Raw genomic sequence first — 15,255 nt, forward strand, 5'->3', positions numbered from 1 at the left:
CAACTGCTAATGGCGAACGCATCCAGCTTTTCACTCGTCGCCTTTTCTGGCTGGGTGGTCAGGAGTTCGGCAGTTCGGCAGTTCAGCAGTTCAGGAGTTCAGCTGAGTTTCAGGGCTTCGGGGGGTCATTTTCTGGTGGCCCTCTCACTTTCACTGCCATCCGCGGATGCCGCTGCCGTTACGGTTGCTTGATGATTATGGCAAATTGATTTGTTTGCCGCGCACTTTGTGGCTTTTAAATGACGCCACACACAAACACAAACATAAGCACACACACACACACAACCACAACTCACGAACAGGCATAAGCGGAAGACAAATGAGCAATTGGCGGTTGGCAATCAAACGGCAAAGGGACAAAGGGAACGTCAAGTTAAGATTGAGATTGGTTAGGTGGTAAATGTGATCGGTGATAAGAAGAGGTATTTGATTGAATTGGCGCTATAGAAAACAAAGGAGTGTTATGATTTGCGTCCTAGTTAAACATAACTGCAGACAATTGGAAAAAGAAAGAAGATACTATAGTTACTTTCTATGGATTGTATTGAATCCTTATAGTTGCAATTTCCATAGTATCCAATCTTCATCTGCATATATGTAACCCCCGTTTTCGTGTCATTAAATGCTGCAAGCATAATCTGCAATACAAACAACGACTGGCTGCTGCAGCACTTTAGGAATGTCCCAACTACTGGCAGTTTCTGCTGACATTGGTATAATACAAAATACAGTACACAAAAAAAAAAAAAAACATGTAGGAAATGTTGTAATAACATTCAGACTCTGAGGAGATGGGGGCATGTGTGAATGTACGAGCTTGAAAGCCGTAAAATGCAATGCGTCACAGGACTGAAGATTGAACTGCAAGCTACACTGACACAGCTACAGATGCAGATACAGATACAGATGCAGATACAGGAACAGATACGAGTACAGATACAGATACAGCCGCATACGAGCTCTCAAGTGCAGCTGGTAACAAATTTGCACAGAACTCGGAGGAGAGGGGGAATGCGGGGTTGTTGCAAAAAGTTCGCGCTTTGATAAACAAATACAAATGGCGGAAGGTAAAGTCCGTAACCCGTCACAGAAACCGACAATCCACTAACATGCGCTCCGCAATCCCCCCTCATCCCTCCCCTCCCCTTTTTTTACTACTTAGCGCCGCCCCTGTCCCCTTTGTGACATTTTCACCCTCCCCCGTTGCATTAAGCGTATGCAAAACCATCAACGTCATGGCCCAATCCTTATCTCTTTGCCTTCCCCGATCTCTGGCCGAAATGCAGGGAGAGAAACGAGTTGCTGGATATATATCAGACGTATCAGGAGCAAAGTATCTCAGTATCTGGCAGATGCGTTTGCAGCAAAAACTTTTGCACCGCGAACAAAATACTTGCAAACAGTTACTACATTTTTTTAAACTATCAGTGGAACTATTTTATATAACTGGCCGAAAATGATGAGACAACTATAAAATTAGCACTTTTTAATTCATTGTTATTAATCTTAACTATTCCCATAATTTTTCACGGATTTGGTACATATTTTTTTTTGCGAAAATTATACCATATTTTGCAGGGAAACCATTAAAGAAATATAATTCCTTTTCTTAAGTGCAGTTCGATTGTTTTTCTTCAATCATCACATAGCACGGAAGATTATTTTTTTCTTTCTGTGTACCGACTGGCTTACTGGTAACTGGCAACTGGCAAATGGTTACTGGCAACTGGTTACTGCCACAGTTGCTTGGCTTACTGGGCACGCAGCGAACGACAAATGTAACTGTCACTTTATGCGCAGCCATTCATGTGTGGAAGTGGGTGGGGCTGTGGGTGGTGCTGTGGGTGGTGCTGCGGGTGGGTGGTGCGGTTGGGATGCAAATTGTATCCGGATGTCACAACTTCTTGGGCCACACACTCGCACACATACGCCAGCGTTGGGAAGACGTTTTTATTGCGTTATTCATATTTCATTTGCACCGGACCGAGCAGCTGAAGGAGCTAAAGAAGCTAAAAGGACCCAAAGTCCTTGCATGTGCGATGCAGGGTCCTAAGTGCAGCGGTTAGTGGCTAATAAATCCCTCCCCCATTTCTGCTAGGTTTCCTCCAGCAGCCACAAATCGCACCCACAATGTTAAACATACAAATGCAGTATTTATGACACACTATTATCATTTCTGAGTGGCCAGCGAACTTGTGGATATGCCATCCACATGAAATGCATATTACAACAGTGCTGTTTCAAGCAATGTTGCATTGATCACATACTTATTGAATAAGTTCTTAAAGAATGCCGCAACTATAAACTTTGTTCATTAAACTATGCCTCAAGTGAAACGTTCCATTAGCTAACGCCGATCGGTGGAAGTCGTTGCAAGGATATATATACATATATAGAGTGTCAAAAACGCGCAGGACCCTTGGGCTTTTGTTGTTCCTTGGGCGAACCACTTAACTGAAACTGGAAACTGGAAAGTGGTAGCTGACCAATGGCCCCCAGAGCAGCAGTAGGAAAGTGGTAATCTCGCCCACCAGCCACACCGACCTCAGACCATTCGGAAGTGCCGACTATCACCCGCAAGGACCCCAGCCAAGCCACCTTCCGGGCATCAGTGTAACCTCAGATCCTGGCTGGCCCACTAGCATTGACACGGACACCTTGATGCGGCGCTGGTGCTGGTGCTGCTGGTGCTGGTGGAGGTGCTGGGGAGGAAGGACTCGTGCTGCAGGACCTCCGGGCGTTTGGGCTTTGGTGGTCGGAGGAGAGCGGCTGGCGGATAGCGGTGAGTGGAGAGTGGAAGGTGGAAAGTGGAAAGTGTGAGTGGCGTGCTTATGAGTTCATGAAATGCTCTTTGAATATGCATGAGGCCCTAAGGAGCGTTGAGTGCTGCTCCGCCGGCATCTCACCAGCTCCTCCTGCTCCTCCGTAAAGCTTCGCTCCGCCTCGGTGCAAGAATTTGGCCTGCTTTGGCCTGGCGGTGATTTCGCCCTCGGCCCGCGAATGTAGGCAACACTTTTTTGCACTCCACTGAGAGAAACAAGTGGATCTTTTTAGAGGGTGGGGGGATCTGCAAAGGAGTCAGTTCTTACATTTACAATTTAAACAAAGTTATCTCACAGTAGGTACCTTGATTTCGAAAGTCTAGGAATAAATCATGCAATAGCTCCTCTACTTAGATTAGTTGGCTTTACTGAACCAGATAATAATAATGCAGAATTTCTCCATGTGCTTGCATGGCTGCACCCTCGTCGCTCGTCCGGCAGGCGAAATGAGTTGAAATTAAATTAAAGTGGTAAACTTGGCCAGGGGAAATTATGGAATATATTTAAGCTGCAACTGTTGGCTGGGGGGAAGTAACCGAAAACCGAGCAATTCACTCTGCTCGCAAGTCGCTCACTTAGAGTGGTGAAAACTTCGCGATGAGCTACAAATCCGTATGATATTATCAGGCACTACTACTTCATAAGTAATCCCCGAGAATTCGGCGCTGGGTTGTTTAACAGAACTTTGGACAACTTTGAATTCATTCACTTGCCCTCGGCTGGCGTTTTTATGGCAGATGCGAGTGCAGCCGAAGTGAAGTCATCAAATTATGCAAAGGTTAATGCAACAAAAGGCAGCTGGGACAGGTTGGAGCTGGTGGAGCAGGTTGAGCATGGGAGCCACCGCCAGCGATTCCCTAACGGATTACTCGAACATATATTCACACATATGCACAACAGGTATGAAATATGCATGACCCACCGCCGCGGCGGAAAATGGAGGGGAAGTTGGGAAACTCATAGGCAAGTGCAGTGCGTTTCGCAATGGCAATGCCACTTTGTATCCACATTTCAAATTTAACTGCTGTAAATCGAAATTTGGCTTACAAGATGCATAAAATACTTAAAAACTGAGTTAGCTTCAAAATGTTTATGCTGGAACTTAAGGAAATGAATACCCTGAACGAATTTGTTCACTGGTTGTTTATCCATCTTTAGCTCAGTTTAAAATTAACACTCTATGTGCCTTGCATACACGAGTATATAGTACCGTAACGCACTGTACACTCCGTTCTGCGATTGTCTAGCGTAAAGCTTTCTCAAATGTCGCTTGAAAGCAAATTGCATAAAATCAGCCTAAGAGCAGGCAACATGCATTTTTTATTTTGCTTTGTGGGTGGCTGACTATGTGTCTGCAGAAGGAATTGCGAATGGCGAAAAAAAGCAAGTAAATAAATAACCGAGAAGGAAACTCAAACTTGAAGATAAATGCAATTTTCAGCTGCAGCAGGAAGGACAACGGCGGCCAAAAAAAAACGAAACTAAAAAACTTAAAAAAATGGAGTACAAATGATGGGAGTAAAAAAAAGAAAGCTCTGCCATTTCCGCCAAAGTCAGTTGCGTTCCTTCTTATTCGCCTCGTTTTGCAGGTTTCCTATTTTGGCCCGTTTTATACATACATATATATTTTATTATTTTTTTTGGTTTGTTCCTTGCGGTTTGTTGTCATACTTCCTTGCCTTGCCTGGCGAACATTCTTTTGTCGCAGCTTAAAAATTTTCAAGTGTCCTTCGCCTCATCCTGGCCATTTTTCACCACCCCCAGGCTCATTTGGCAAACTGGCCAACATTAATGTTGGCCGGGAAAAGTGAGGAAAAGCAAGGAAAAGTGCAGAAGAGTGGTGAAAAGTGCCGGGGCGAAACAGAAACAGAATCAGCAACTGCAACTGCAAATGCAACTGAAACAGCGACAACAACTTCATTTATCAAAACACTCGCTGTCGTCCATTCCCCCCATCCACCACCCACTCCCCCAACTTCACCCACTTTTCAGCAACCACACTCAGCACCACCCACCGGCCCTTCGAGTCAAAGAGCCAACTAGCCTAATTCCTGGCCAAATGGCACTTGGTCACTTCTTACTACTTGCTATCTACACATTTCAAATCACCCAGTAAATATATATTCATAATATATATAATATGAAATATATATTCATAATTATAAAGCACCAAGTAGCATATGTATTTTTATTTGATTTTATATATTAGCTTTTATATATTAGATTTGGTACGATTTATTTTTAGAAGTGTAAATCAGGCTCAGCAATCCACATCACATTCACATGTGGCTTCGCATCGTTTTATTCATTTACCATAATTTACCATTCACCATCATAATCGAAAGCGATCGATGTAAATCGAATGACATCTCATGCACGCCAGTTCCCAATTAACTTTGTGTCGAAAAGCAAACGATTGTGGGCCCAAAATGATGCCCATTGTTTCCCGGTCGGTAATCAGTCGCTGTAGCATTCTGTGTTCCAACATTCCGTAGCCGATCCCTAATCCAATCTCGATTGGATATGGTGTACCACCACATCTGCCCATCCATCTACTACATACATACATACATCGTGTGATGCCCATCAACTTTGTTGGACCGAACCAAATGGGGTTAAGGCCTGCGACATCAATCACGGGCATTATCTATTAAATGAGCATTTCACTCCCACTCAGCACGCAACCCGCCACCCGCAACTCGCTAGCCGCAACTTGTTACCCGCTACCCGAAAATCTCTAATCAAAAATTTGTCAACACTTTTGGATTGCAACCATTTGGCCATTTGAACCACCCCACCCCCTTGGCATTCTCATTTGTGTAATTACATTTGGCGCATTTGGCAAAACAACAATTAGCGACGCATTCGCGGACGCGACTCGTTTACAGAATGCCATCAAAAACTTTCATGTTGCCGCGCAGCTAAGGAAACATCATCAATCATGCATTTGAAAAGTTTATTAAGGCCCACACACTCACATAGCTGATGGGTGATGGGATTTACGGGATTCCAAGGGGGTTTCGAGGGTGTTTCGAGGAGGTTTCGAGGTGCCGAGGTTACGGGCTTCTGGGTTCTGTTTTCCGTTTTCTGGCTGGCTGATGTCGATGCCGATGTTGCTGGCTGCTGGCTGAAGGCTGGTGGCAAAGGGCAAGTGTACTTACGAGCTGAAAACTTTTCAATGGCTTTTTGCGCTGGCAAAAGATGCAGTTGGAGCAGAGAAATCAGGGCTACAAATAGAACGCCGGGACAGCAAAGTCCAAAGTTGCACCAGAGATGTGCCACGCGATCGATAAAGTTACAAGTTTCGAAGGCATCAATCTTTACACTTGCCACTCAATCCGGGCTTTTTGGTCAAGAACCACAGCTTAGTTCTGCAAAAGCCTATTGAATCCCTTTGGGAATTGTGAATCCTGTGAAGCATGATGCATATTTTTAGTCACAGCAAATCTGCTAATCGATCTGGACTCAAAATATAACAAAATCAGAAGCATCATCATATAACTTATTACATTTTTAAAAATAAAAAAATATTTATGATATTTTTCAAAAGTTATAAGATAAGATAAGTTATAAGAATAAGTTATAAGATTATAAAAAATTACAAACTATTTTGAAAACTATCTTAATAAATTAATTTCTTCTATGTTCTATAGCTTTTTTTTCAAAGTGAAGGCCATAAATTTATTTAAGCTCTCTGATTGCTACAATTAAAATCCTCGGTGTGCCTAATATTAAGCATTTCATTTGCCATATTAGCTAACGTATTATTTATCGATGTGGGAAAACTTCACGTTTGCCAGCAGCAAAAGGAAAGTGGAAAGTGGAAAGTCGACCAATATCGCTTAGCATGAATTAATCATGAGCCGAGGCCATAATCTCTGGAAACTTTCCTGAGCCTCTTACCTTTGTCACAGTGGCTTTTCCACGATTTCCCGAAAGTCTATTTAAATTTTGACCGTGAAACTGTGATCGCATTTGAATGAGACAAGTAGGCAAGTCGGAAATTTCCACAGCAAAATGCAAATGGAGCTGTTTCCCTTCTCCTTTGAATGCATTTTCCCAGCCATTTCGTGGTGTAAGAAAAACTTCTATATTTGTTCCTGCTGTTTTTGTACTTTCGCTTGACTTACAGCCCGAAAATGCAGTCGGCAATAATTTTGCCCGCACTTTCACTCAGTGCTTTCACCGACCCGCTGCTAATCCCCGAACCCGCAAGCAAACCCGCTAATCTCCACCGATATTCCCGCAATATAAGTACGCGGGTGTTCATCAATTTTCAATAACAATGGCAGCCAAAGGGAAAATGCACAAGAAGGAGGAGAATCGGTATCCAGACAATGGCAGCACGTGGCGAATTTACGATGCAAAATCTGCACAGAGAAATGGCAGAAAAAAAATGAAATGAAAAGAAAAGAAGGGAAAAGAAAAGAAAAGAAGAGGAAAATGGGAAAGTCCCGAGTCCGCTGGCTGCAAGCAATTTCAATAAATCGCAAATGATATAAAGCGATTGAAGGGGAAGATGTGGCGAAAAGGACGGGTAATGCAATACTTTCAGTCAATAGACCGAGCGATAAACAAAGGATAAACGAGCGGAGAATAGAGTTCGATAATCGCCAACTGCTAAGCCAGCGTTGCAGTTTACCTTCCATCGCAGATTTGTTTATCGATAAAATCGAATTTCCTACACAGGAATTTCTAGTGTTGATTCAATTAAAAAAACATTTAAGAGGTGCATTTTTAACAAAGACGAACTAATGCAAGTGCCTCATAATTTATGAAAACTATTTAACTAAATGATATGTACGAGTATATCCTTGGATTCTGGGGATAAGCTGGCGAACTATGGCGAGCTATGCAGGTGCGTTGAGTGGCGTGTGCGACACGGAGTTTTCACTGTTTGAGCGACCCTCTACATGCATCCTGTATGCGGTGCATACGTGTATCCTTCGCTCCTTTGCTCCACTGCTCCTTCGAAGCTGAATGGACGACCAATGTGGCAAGCACCCAAACACATTGACCGACCGAAGGATGCCGCAGGCTTGCAAGCGTCTGTCTCTTCCCAGACTCCACTTGAGCTTATACACTGAGAGAATCGCTCTCTACTTATGGCAAAAACTAAAGTTATAATACTAAAGTTATTAAAGCCTTAAGGAAACATTTCGATCATTTTGCTTTAAAATCGTGGTATTTAAGTGGACTCTCATTAGCATTCATTTCGCACAGTGCATGGTGCATGTGTCTGTGCCACTTTTTGTGTGTGTTAAGTCGCGCGTAGACGACGAGAACGACATTGCCATGGTGAGGTCATGAATCATGCCAAAAAATTGCAGTCACCGTCGAGGAGAAAAGAGGATGGTGACCCAAATACCCGCTCCCAATTTCACTCCCACTCCCACTCCCGCTCCCGCGTCGCCATCTCCTTCGCTCCTGGGAGCAAGTCCAACGATTCTGGGATTCTCGGATTGCGAGCCGTTGTGGCACGTCGATTGTGGTGGCCAGATACTGGGAAACTACAAAACTGGGAAACTGGATGGTGGTCGCCATCCACTTGAGGCAACCCAATGGCCCAGCCTCGCAGCATCGCAGCAACGCAGACGTCGAACGTGGGACAAACGATGGACGCCGTGGCCATGGAGACGATGCTCCTGTTTCCACTTTCCACTTCCACATCCACTTTTCCCGATGCTGCTGCAGTGAATTTGCCGCACTGGCTCAGCAAAAAGTGGGCGTTCTGCAGCTCACTCACTTACTGGGTGCACTGGGAGAAATGCCCCTGCAGTTGCTGCATTTCAAATGCAAAATCAACGAATCACCTGGGAGTTGGAATGTACTACAGTCCAGTGACAGTAACTACTTGGATGGAAGCTAAAGCCTATCTGCATCTGCTTTTCTCGCAGTGCAGAGTGACTCGAGCAGGGCGACGACACGCCCCATTTTTGCAAGTGCCATCGTCGCTGTAGTTGTTGCTGTTATTGCCGTTGCAGTTGTTGTAGTTGTAGTTGCTGTTGTTGCTGTTGTTGTTGTCGTCAACGTTGTCGGTGGCACTTCACTTTTCTATATTAGCGCCACGTAAGTGCAGCCGCAGGGGCGTGGCAATTGCATTAGCGAAGGACGCGAAGGACGCCGGGGGGAATGGGGAGGGGTGGTGTCCTGGGTGAGCGAAAGGATAATGGGCGTTGGAGGACATTAGTATCGCAGTAGATAAAGTGGTTGCAAGTGAAAAATTATACGAAGCTTTGCTGATAAGCGTCGGACAATGGTAATATTTCAATACACTTTGGAGTTTTCTATATATTCTTAAATATTTCCAATAATGTTCGAAGATATTGCATATTGCATATTGCATATTTTTCAAGCTTTGATTTACGATTGTAATCAAGCATCTAATTGACTTATAAACTTTAATATGACGGGCACTTTACAAATACGCATTTCCATGTTTTATTGCCTCTTAAAGTGCAGAAATGAAATTGCACTTCTTGCACATTATTTTTTGCAATAAATTGAAGTCATTTCTTTTGACGCCACATCTTGTGTATAAAATCCCCATGGTCGCAAATAAACTCAAAGTGCAATTTATTGTACATCATTTGCGAAATTCTTTATAAAAACATGCAATGAATTTATCAACCCAATGAAGTATACCGTTCGAGGGCAATGCAACCACACACACACACACACACACACAGAAACACACAGACGCACACAGCCATTTTATGTGTGTGTAATATATGCCGCAAAGTTATAGTTTGCCCTTTGACCCGTCATTTGAAATAAGTAGTAGTAGTGGAATAAGTTGCCGCCTGACGGGGCAGTGGAAGCTGTGGAAATGGGCTTGATGTCGTCTGTCGTTTGATGCTAGAAGAAAAAGAGGGCGTTAGATGCACTCTCTTGGCCGAAGTTCTTCTGCACTGAGAGAAAATCGAATGTAGATTGTAAAGTAAATCATTTTAGACAGATAAAAGCACTTATGAGCATAGGATAATGCCATAATAGGAGTTTAAATAATGTAATTATATTTATCTTTATGTAAAGATCTGTTTTGAAAGCTGCTTTTAATAGTTTCTTGCATCTTTTCCCTCAGTGCGATCGTCTTATATTTTAATCTATATTTTTCCTAGCTTGCTGCTTTTATTTCTCTCCTTTAAATTGATATTTTTCGGTGTACGTGTGAGTGCGGCAGTGTGCGTGCCTGTGTGTGTGTGTGCCTGTGTGTGTGTGCCTGTTTAATGGCCACAAAGCGGAAACTGGAGCGTGGCTGGTTCTTCGTCTTCGGCTGATGCAGCTGCATTAGCAGCCATTTGCAACAGCCATTGATGGCAGTGCATATGTGTTTGTTGCTCTGCCCTCTCTCTCACTCTCACTCCCTCTCTCACTCTCTCTCTCTCCCCCTCTCTCTCTCTCTATCTCACTCTCTCTCTATTTCTATCATTGGGCGTGCTTTACTGCCATTTATATTTATGTTTGCCCAATGCCTTGCAAGGCCCCCCGAAAAATGATGACATGAAAAATTGTGTTGCCCGCTTTTGGGCGCTGCTCTCTGATTCCGTTTCTCTTGGGGGTTTCGGGGGTTTTTTGGGTGGTTTTCTAGGGGGTTTTGGGGGGTTTTCTAGGGGTTTTCGGGGGCTCTTTGGCGGTTCCGGGGATCCCCACACCGAAACTTCACGGATACGGCCCTAAGGCCAGTCAGCAGACAAGCAGGAAGCTTTTCGAGCGCAATTTATGGCTTTTTAAATCGAAAGAAATTCAATGCTTGTTTAAGAACAACGAATGAACGTGGAAAGACAGCGAGTGGAATGGAAGTGTGTGCCCCAAAACAAATTTCCAGATTTATGTTTACCCTCGCAGTACTTATTTTCTACTTTGCCGCTATTCCAGCTATTATTTTTTTCGTTTTGTTTGTTCTCGAGTTGGCCAAGAATGTTTGTTGAAGAATGGTAAGTGGCTCTAATTATCCCGCAGATAATAATAAATAATATATCTGGGAAATTAAAAAATATATAAATATCTTAGCAATATATACAATGAAGAGTGCTTTTAATCAGTCGCACTTTTTTACCTTTTCCTTTTATTCAAATTTATTTAACTTTAAAACTTTTCTATTTGCCAAAGCAGGGAAAACGACAAATTGCATTTTGAACAGCAACGCTGGAACTGCGAGTAAAGTGAATGAATGGTGATTAATGCGAGTTCGATTTATTTTATTTAACAAATAGTTGTCGCACAGCACATATGTTCCTGTCAAGAATCGCAGTGGTGCTTGAAAATACTACCAAATTGCTGTGGCAAAAGGGGAAAAAAGCGAAAAACCGAGCGATTTCTTTGTGATAGCTTTCGATTTCGGTTTCGATTTTAGCCAAGGAGTGAAAGTGAATACAGTGAATACAGTGAATACGGCCACGAATAGTGGGCTGGGCCATTAAATGTTGGCTGGCCTTGGTGACGCGTCGCGACGCGATGCGCATAAAAAATGGAAAATCAAATCGGAAGAACACGCACAAAAGGCGTTGGTCGGTGGGTGGCAAAAATACAACAAAAAATGCAAAAAAAAAAAAGAGCGGAAAAAATGGGGGGGAAAATCCAAGAATATGGGAAAAAGGCTGGCTCAGTTCGCAATCAATGCGTTGTTGGCCAAGGAGAAGAAAAAGTGGGGGAGGCTGCTTTGATTGTGGGCGTGGCTGCCTTGTGCCAGTTTCGGCTATGCAGCCACACACACACACAATCAAGCATGCACGCAGACACACAGATACACACTGATACAGATGCAGGGGCACAGATACAGATACAATGCTGCGGCCTCATTTTGCAGACGCCAAATAGAACTAAAAACTGAAACTGAAACTGAATCTGAAAACTGAGACCGGATACCCGAAGCCTGTGCTAAAAACCTCGGTTCAGCCGGACCATTGTCCTTCGTCCTTTTTCGCCTGCATTAGCCAACTCATCCTGTTACGCTCTCGCCACTTTCCATTTCACTTCCATTTCCAACTAAACTGCTGCTGCTTACCACTCAACTCTAGGAACTTTCTAAAATTTCTATTCGATCTTCAATAAACGTGACACAAAACTTAACCACTACTTGACTTATATGGTTACTAAATAATATTTCTGGTAAAGGGTAAGTTTTGGCATTCTGTTAATAACTTTGATTAGGTTCTGATAAATGTATCCCAAACAAAGGGTACATATGCTTTCGACTACTATTGCAAGCGGCCTCATTAATCCCAATTCGCAATCGTTTATATCAAGTGATTTTTATTTTTGTTACATTTGTTATTCGTTATTTTATTTTCTCCTGCCGCCGTCAGTGTGTGTTTTCTGTTTCATTCGCCGGCGATTGCCAGAATCCAAATTAAGCTTTGGCAATAAAGCCTGGCACAGACAATAACAGCTAACCTCGGTCCTGGAAAGCCTCTGCAGGATCCTCATCATCCCAGGATTTCATTCCTGGCCACCGACCGATTGTCTTGATGTCCCACTTCCACGATACACGCAGAAAAAGGGCTTGGTAGATTTTACCAATGTAATTTACCATTGAACTATATACATTTAATGAAACCAAAATACTTTGATTGTAAGCATAGCTGCTTGCATATCCTTGCGTCCATTCATTTTAAATATAGGGAATGTAACAATTTTGTACAAAGAGATCAAGAGAAGGTTTTTTCTGAGTGCACGCTGGCCCTGTCCTCCCAGTTCCGCCCCCATAACTAACTCAAAGCACTCGAGTGCCTCAATGGACACACGGATACGCAGAATCGGAGGCTTCCAGGAGGGGATTCTGGGGGGATTCTAGGGGGGATTGTAGGGGGACCAAAGCCGGCGGAACTTGGAGAATGTTTTGAGTGTCGAGAGGATGTCGGGCGAATGTCATGCGATTGTTTTGTGTTGTGTTGCGAGTCCTTGCCGTCGACGGGCTTTGTTTGAATGGCACTCGAATCGAGGGGCGGGGTTTCGGGTTCGGATTCAGATTCAGATTCGGATTCTGGGCGGGGATTGGGATTGGGGCGACTATATATGAGTGGGTAGGCCAAACAAGATTGGGTCGAGGCTAATAAATACGAGCCACTTACTTGATATAAATGAAAGCACAAGAATCATATCTATGGTCACTTGAAACCACTTCATCTCATTTCCCTCTGCACGCTTTTTTTGCCAGTGCTGCGGTGGTGGATCTGCCCCGTCTCTCTCTCTCTCTCTCTCTCTCTCTCGCTCGCTATATATATATATATAAATATATATATATAATCCTCTGCTCTGGCGGCTCCAATCTGATAGGTCCAATATGATAGTTCCAAGATCGATGTTATATATATATTTATATATGTATTTCTAGTTTTTAAGGCGCAGGCGCAGCTGTCGCGGGAGAAGTGAACTTCTTCTTCATGGGTTGTGAATTTCTGTTATTTCTGGGATTGTTGTTGTGCGTTTTATGCATCTCAGTTGCAGTTTTAATTCGCAGTGTAATCGAATTGGCAGCATTTATTTACATCGATTATTATACTGGGTGTCCATGCCTCCGTGCTCCTCGATTTCATAGTAAATATAACATATTTCTCTATATACTCGTATATGTATCTATATATTTAGATCTATTAATGTACGGTCGTTTTTGGCTTACAAGGTATATAAATATATTTGTAAATATATTTGTTTCTTGGCAGTTTTCGATTAAAATTCTTCAAATGTGTGTGTTCTTCAATTTGGTGGCCCTCTTTCGGCTTTGCCTTTGTTTTGCCTTTGTTTTGCTCCTTGTTGTCCTCGTTGTCCTTTTGCTTCACATCGCCTCATTCCTGCGCTTCCTCCTCCATCTGTTCTTCTTCCTTATGCCGCGTAGTGTGGAGGGGGGAGAGGGGTAGACAAAGGACGAGTCCTGGAAGAAAGGACACATTTAATTAGTGCTTTCATTAGAAACAAAAAATTCCTTTCATTTCGCGGGGGAAATGTATGTGTGAGCATTTTTTAAATTTTCACAAAGGGAATTCACCAATTTATCAAAGGACAGGGCAACTTGCTCACCCCAAAAGTAATAGTAATTCTCCTTAAATTCAAATTAATATATCTAGGGGAATTAAATATTCTATAAGCCTTATATTTTTGCAAACAAAATGAGACTCTCTCAAGTGCTTAAAGAAAGGTGACTACGAAAATTTGCTTGTGATTTATTAGGCATAATCTTTCCTTTTTTTTTTTGGACATTTTCCTGGCCAAACTCATCCGCTTTCTTTGCGAAGCACAATAAAGTTTTCAAGTCCGCCGAAAAATCTGAAATATATTTTCTCTTTCAGGACTTTTCTTATTTTTCTGTTTATGCAAATTGATTTTAATTATAATTTTCTGCTCAGACCGCTGACCCAAATTGGATTGTTTGAAATGTATATATGTATATTTTAGAATAGGACATTTTTTTTGTTCTTGTTTTTGCGTCTTGGGCCGCAAACATTTTGTGAATTTTAATTGCTAATTTTGCGTAATTCATTTACCCCGGTTCCAAAGGTATCCCAAAGTTTTTGTTCCTGGCAAAGGCTCCTTTGGGTCTGTTAATTTAATTAATAACTCTGCAAGAGACTTGACGAGCGAGACTTGTCCCTTTTTCCCCTTTTCCCTTTTCTGTTGGGTTGGGATAATCTCGAAAGTCCTTTGAGTGGCTGAGTGATTGCTAGACGGGGACTATTTAAATCCAAAAGCATAACTAATATTTTAAATGAATAACTAAGCCCTAATCCTGTTATGTGAAACTTTTATACATTTAAGACGAATAGCTCACTATTATCTCGCTCATTATGTAAATTTAAATCGCAATTACGGCGTAGAAAAATCGATAAGTAGTCCTTGAAATATCCTGCTGTCACCTTTGAACTTGATTTATCCGCAAGAAGCAAAGTTGTCATGCGACGCTTAGAACAAGTAAACATGACATGACAGTGAAGGCTTGCAGTGTGAAGTAATATTATTTGACATTATTTTCCATTTAGGATATTGGCTAGGAAAATGCCAGGTGGAAATTGCTGGCAAGCGCATTTTCCTAATTTTATTCATGGAAAAATGTACTCCAAATTTATGGCGAATTAAAAAGAAATAGCAGCATTTCAGTGCCCCTGAAAAGTTGCTACATTATTGCGCAATTCAATTAGAGCGACTTTAAGTCGCCACTTGAGTAAAATGAAGGGTGTATGGGGGGGTGTGGTGGGTTGTGTTGGGGCGGGTGCAAAGGTGGCAGACGTGGGAAAATTGTGAATGGGGGCGTGGGAAAATATGGTGCCAAGTGTGGGAGTGGCATGAATGAGCAATTCAGCGAGGGCGTGAAAAGGTTTTCGGAAGTAATTTAAGAAAATGTCATAAGAGTGTGCATGACCTTACCACCCCCCACTTTCACCCCCCCCCACCACCCACTTTACCATTAAGAGTGCTCACCTCGTGCTGTCAAATATTT

General features: G+C 42.7%; 1 protein-coding gene and 1 pseudogene across 2 annotated transcripts in view; both read right to left on the bottom strand.

Annotated features, from left to right (window-relative positions):
- The window catches only part of LOC122624680 (acetylcholine receptor subunit alpha-like), a 45,983-nt gene extending 33,033 nt beyond the window's left edge, over nucleotides 1-12,950 (bottom strand). For both annotated transcript variants that reach the window (XM_043804353.1, XM_043804352.1), the window contains exon 1: nucleotides 12,896-12,950. In XM_043804353.1, the coding sequence (XP_043660288.1) occupies nucleotides 12,896-12,950 (55 nt within the window). The remainder of the gene's footprint in view (nucleotides 1-12,895) is intronic.
- On the bottom strand, nucleotides 8,127-8,454 carry LOC122624682 (annotated as a pseudogene).
- Nucleotides 12,951-15,255: the final 2,305 nt, after the last annotated feature.

The sequence above is a fragment of the Drosophila teissieri genome, chromosome X (genome assembly GCF_016746235.2).
Source record: "Drosophila teissieri strain GT53w chromosome X, Prin_Dtei_1.1, whole genome shotgun sequence".
NCBI lineage: Eukaryota > Metazoa > Arthropoda > Insecta > Diptera > Drosophilidae > Drosophila > Drosophila teissieri.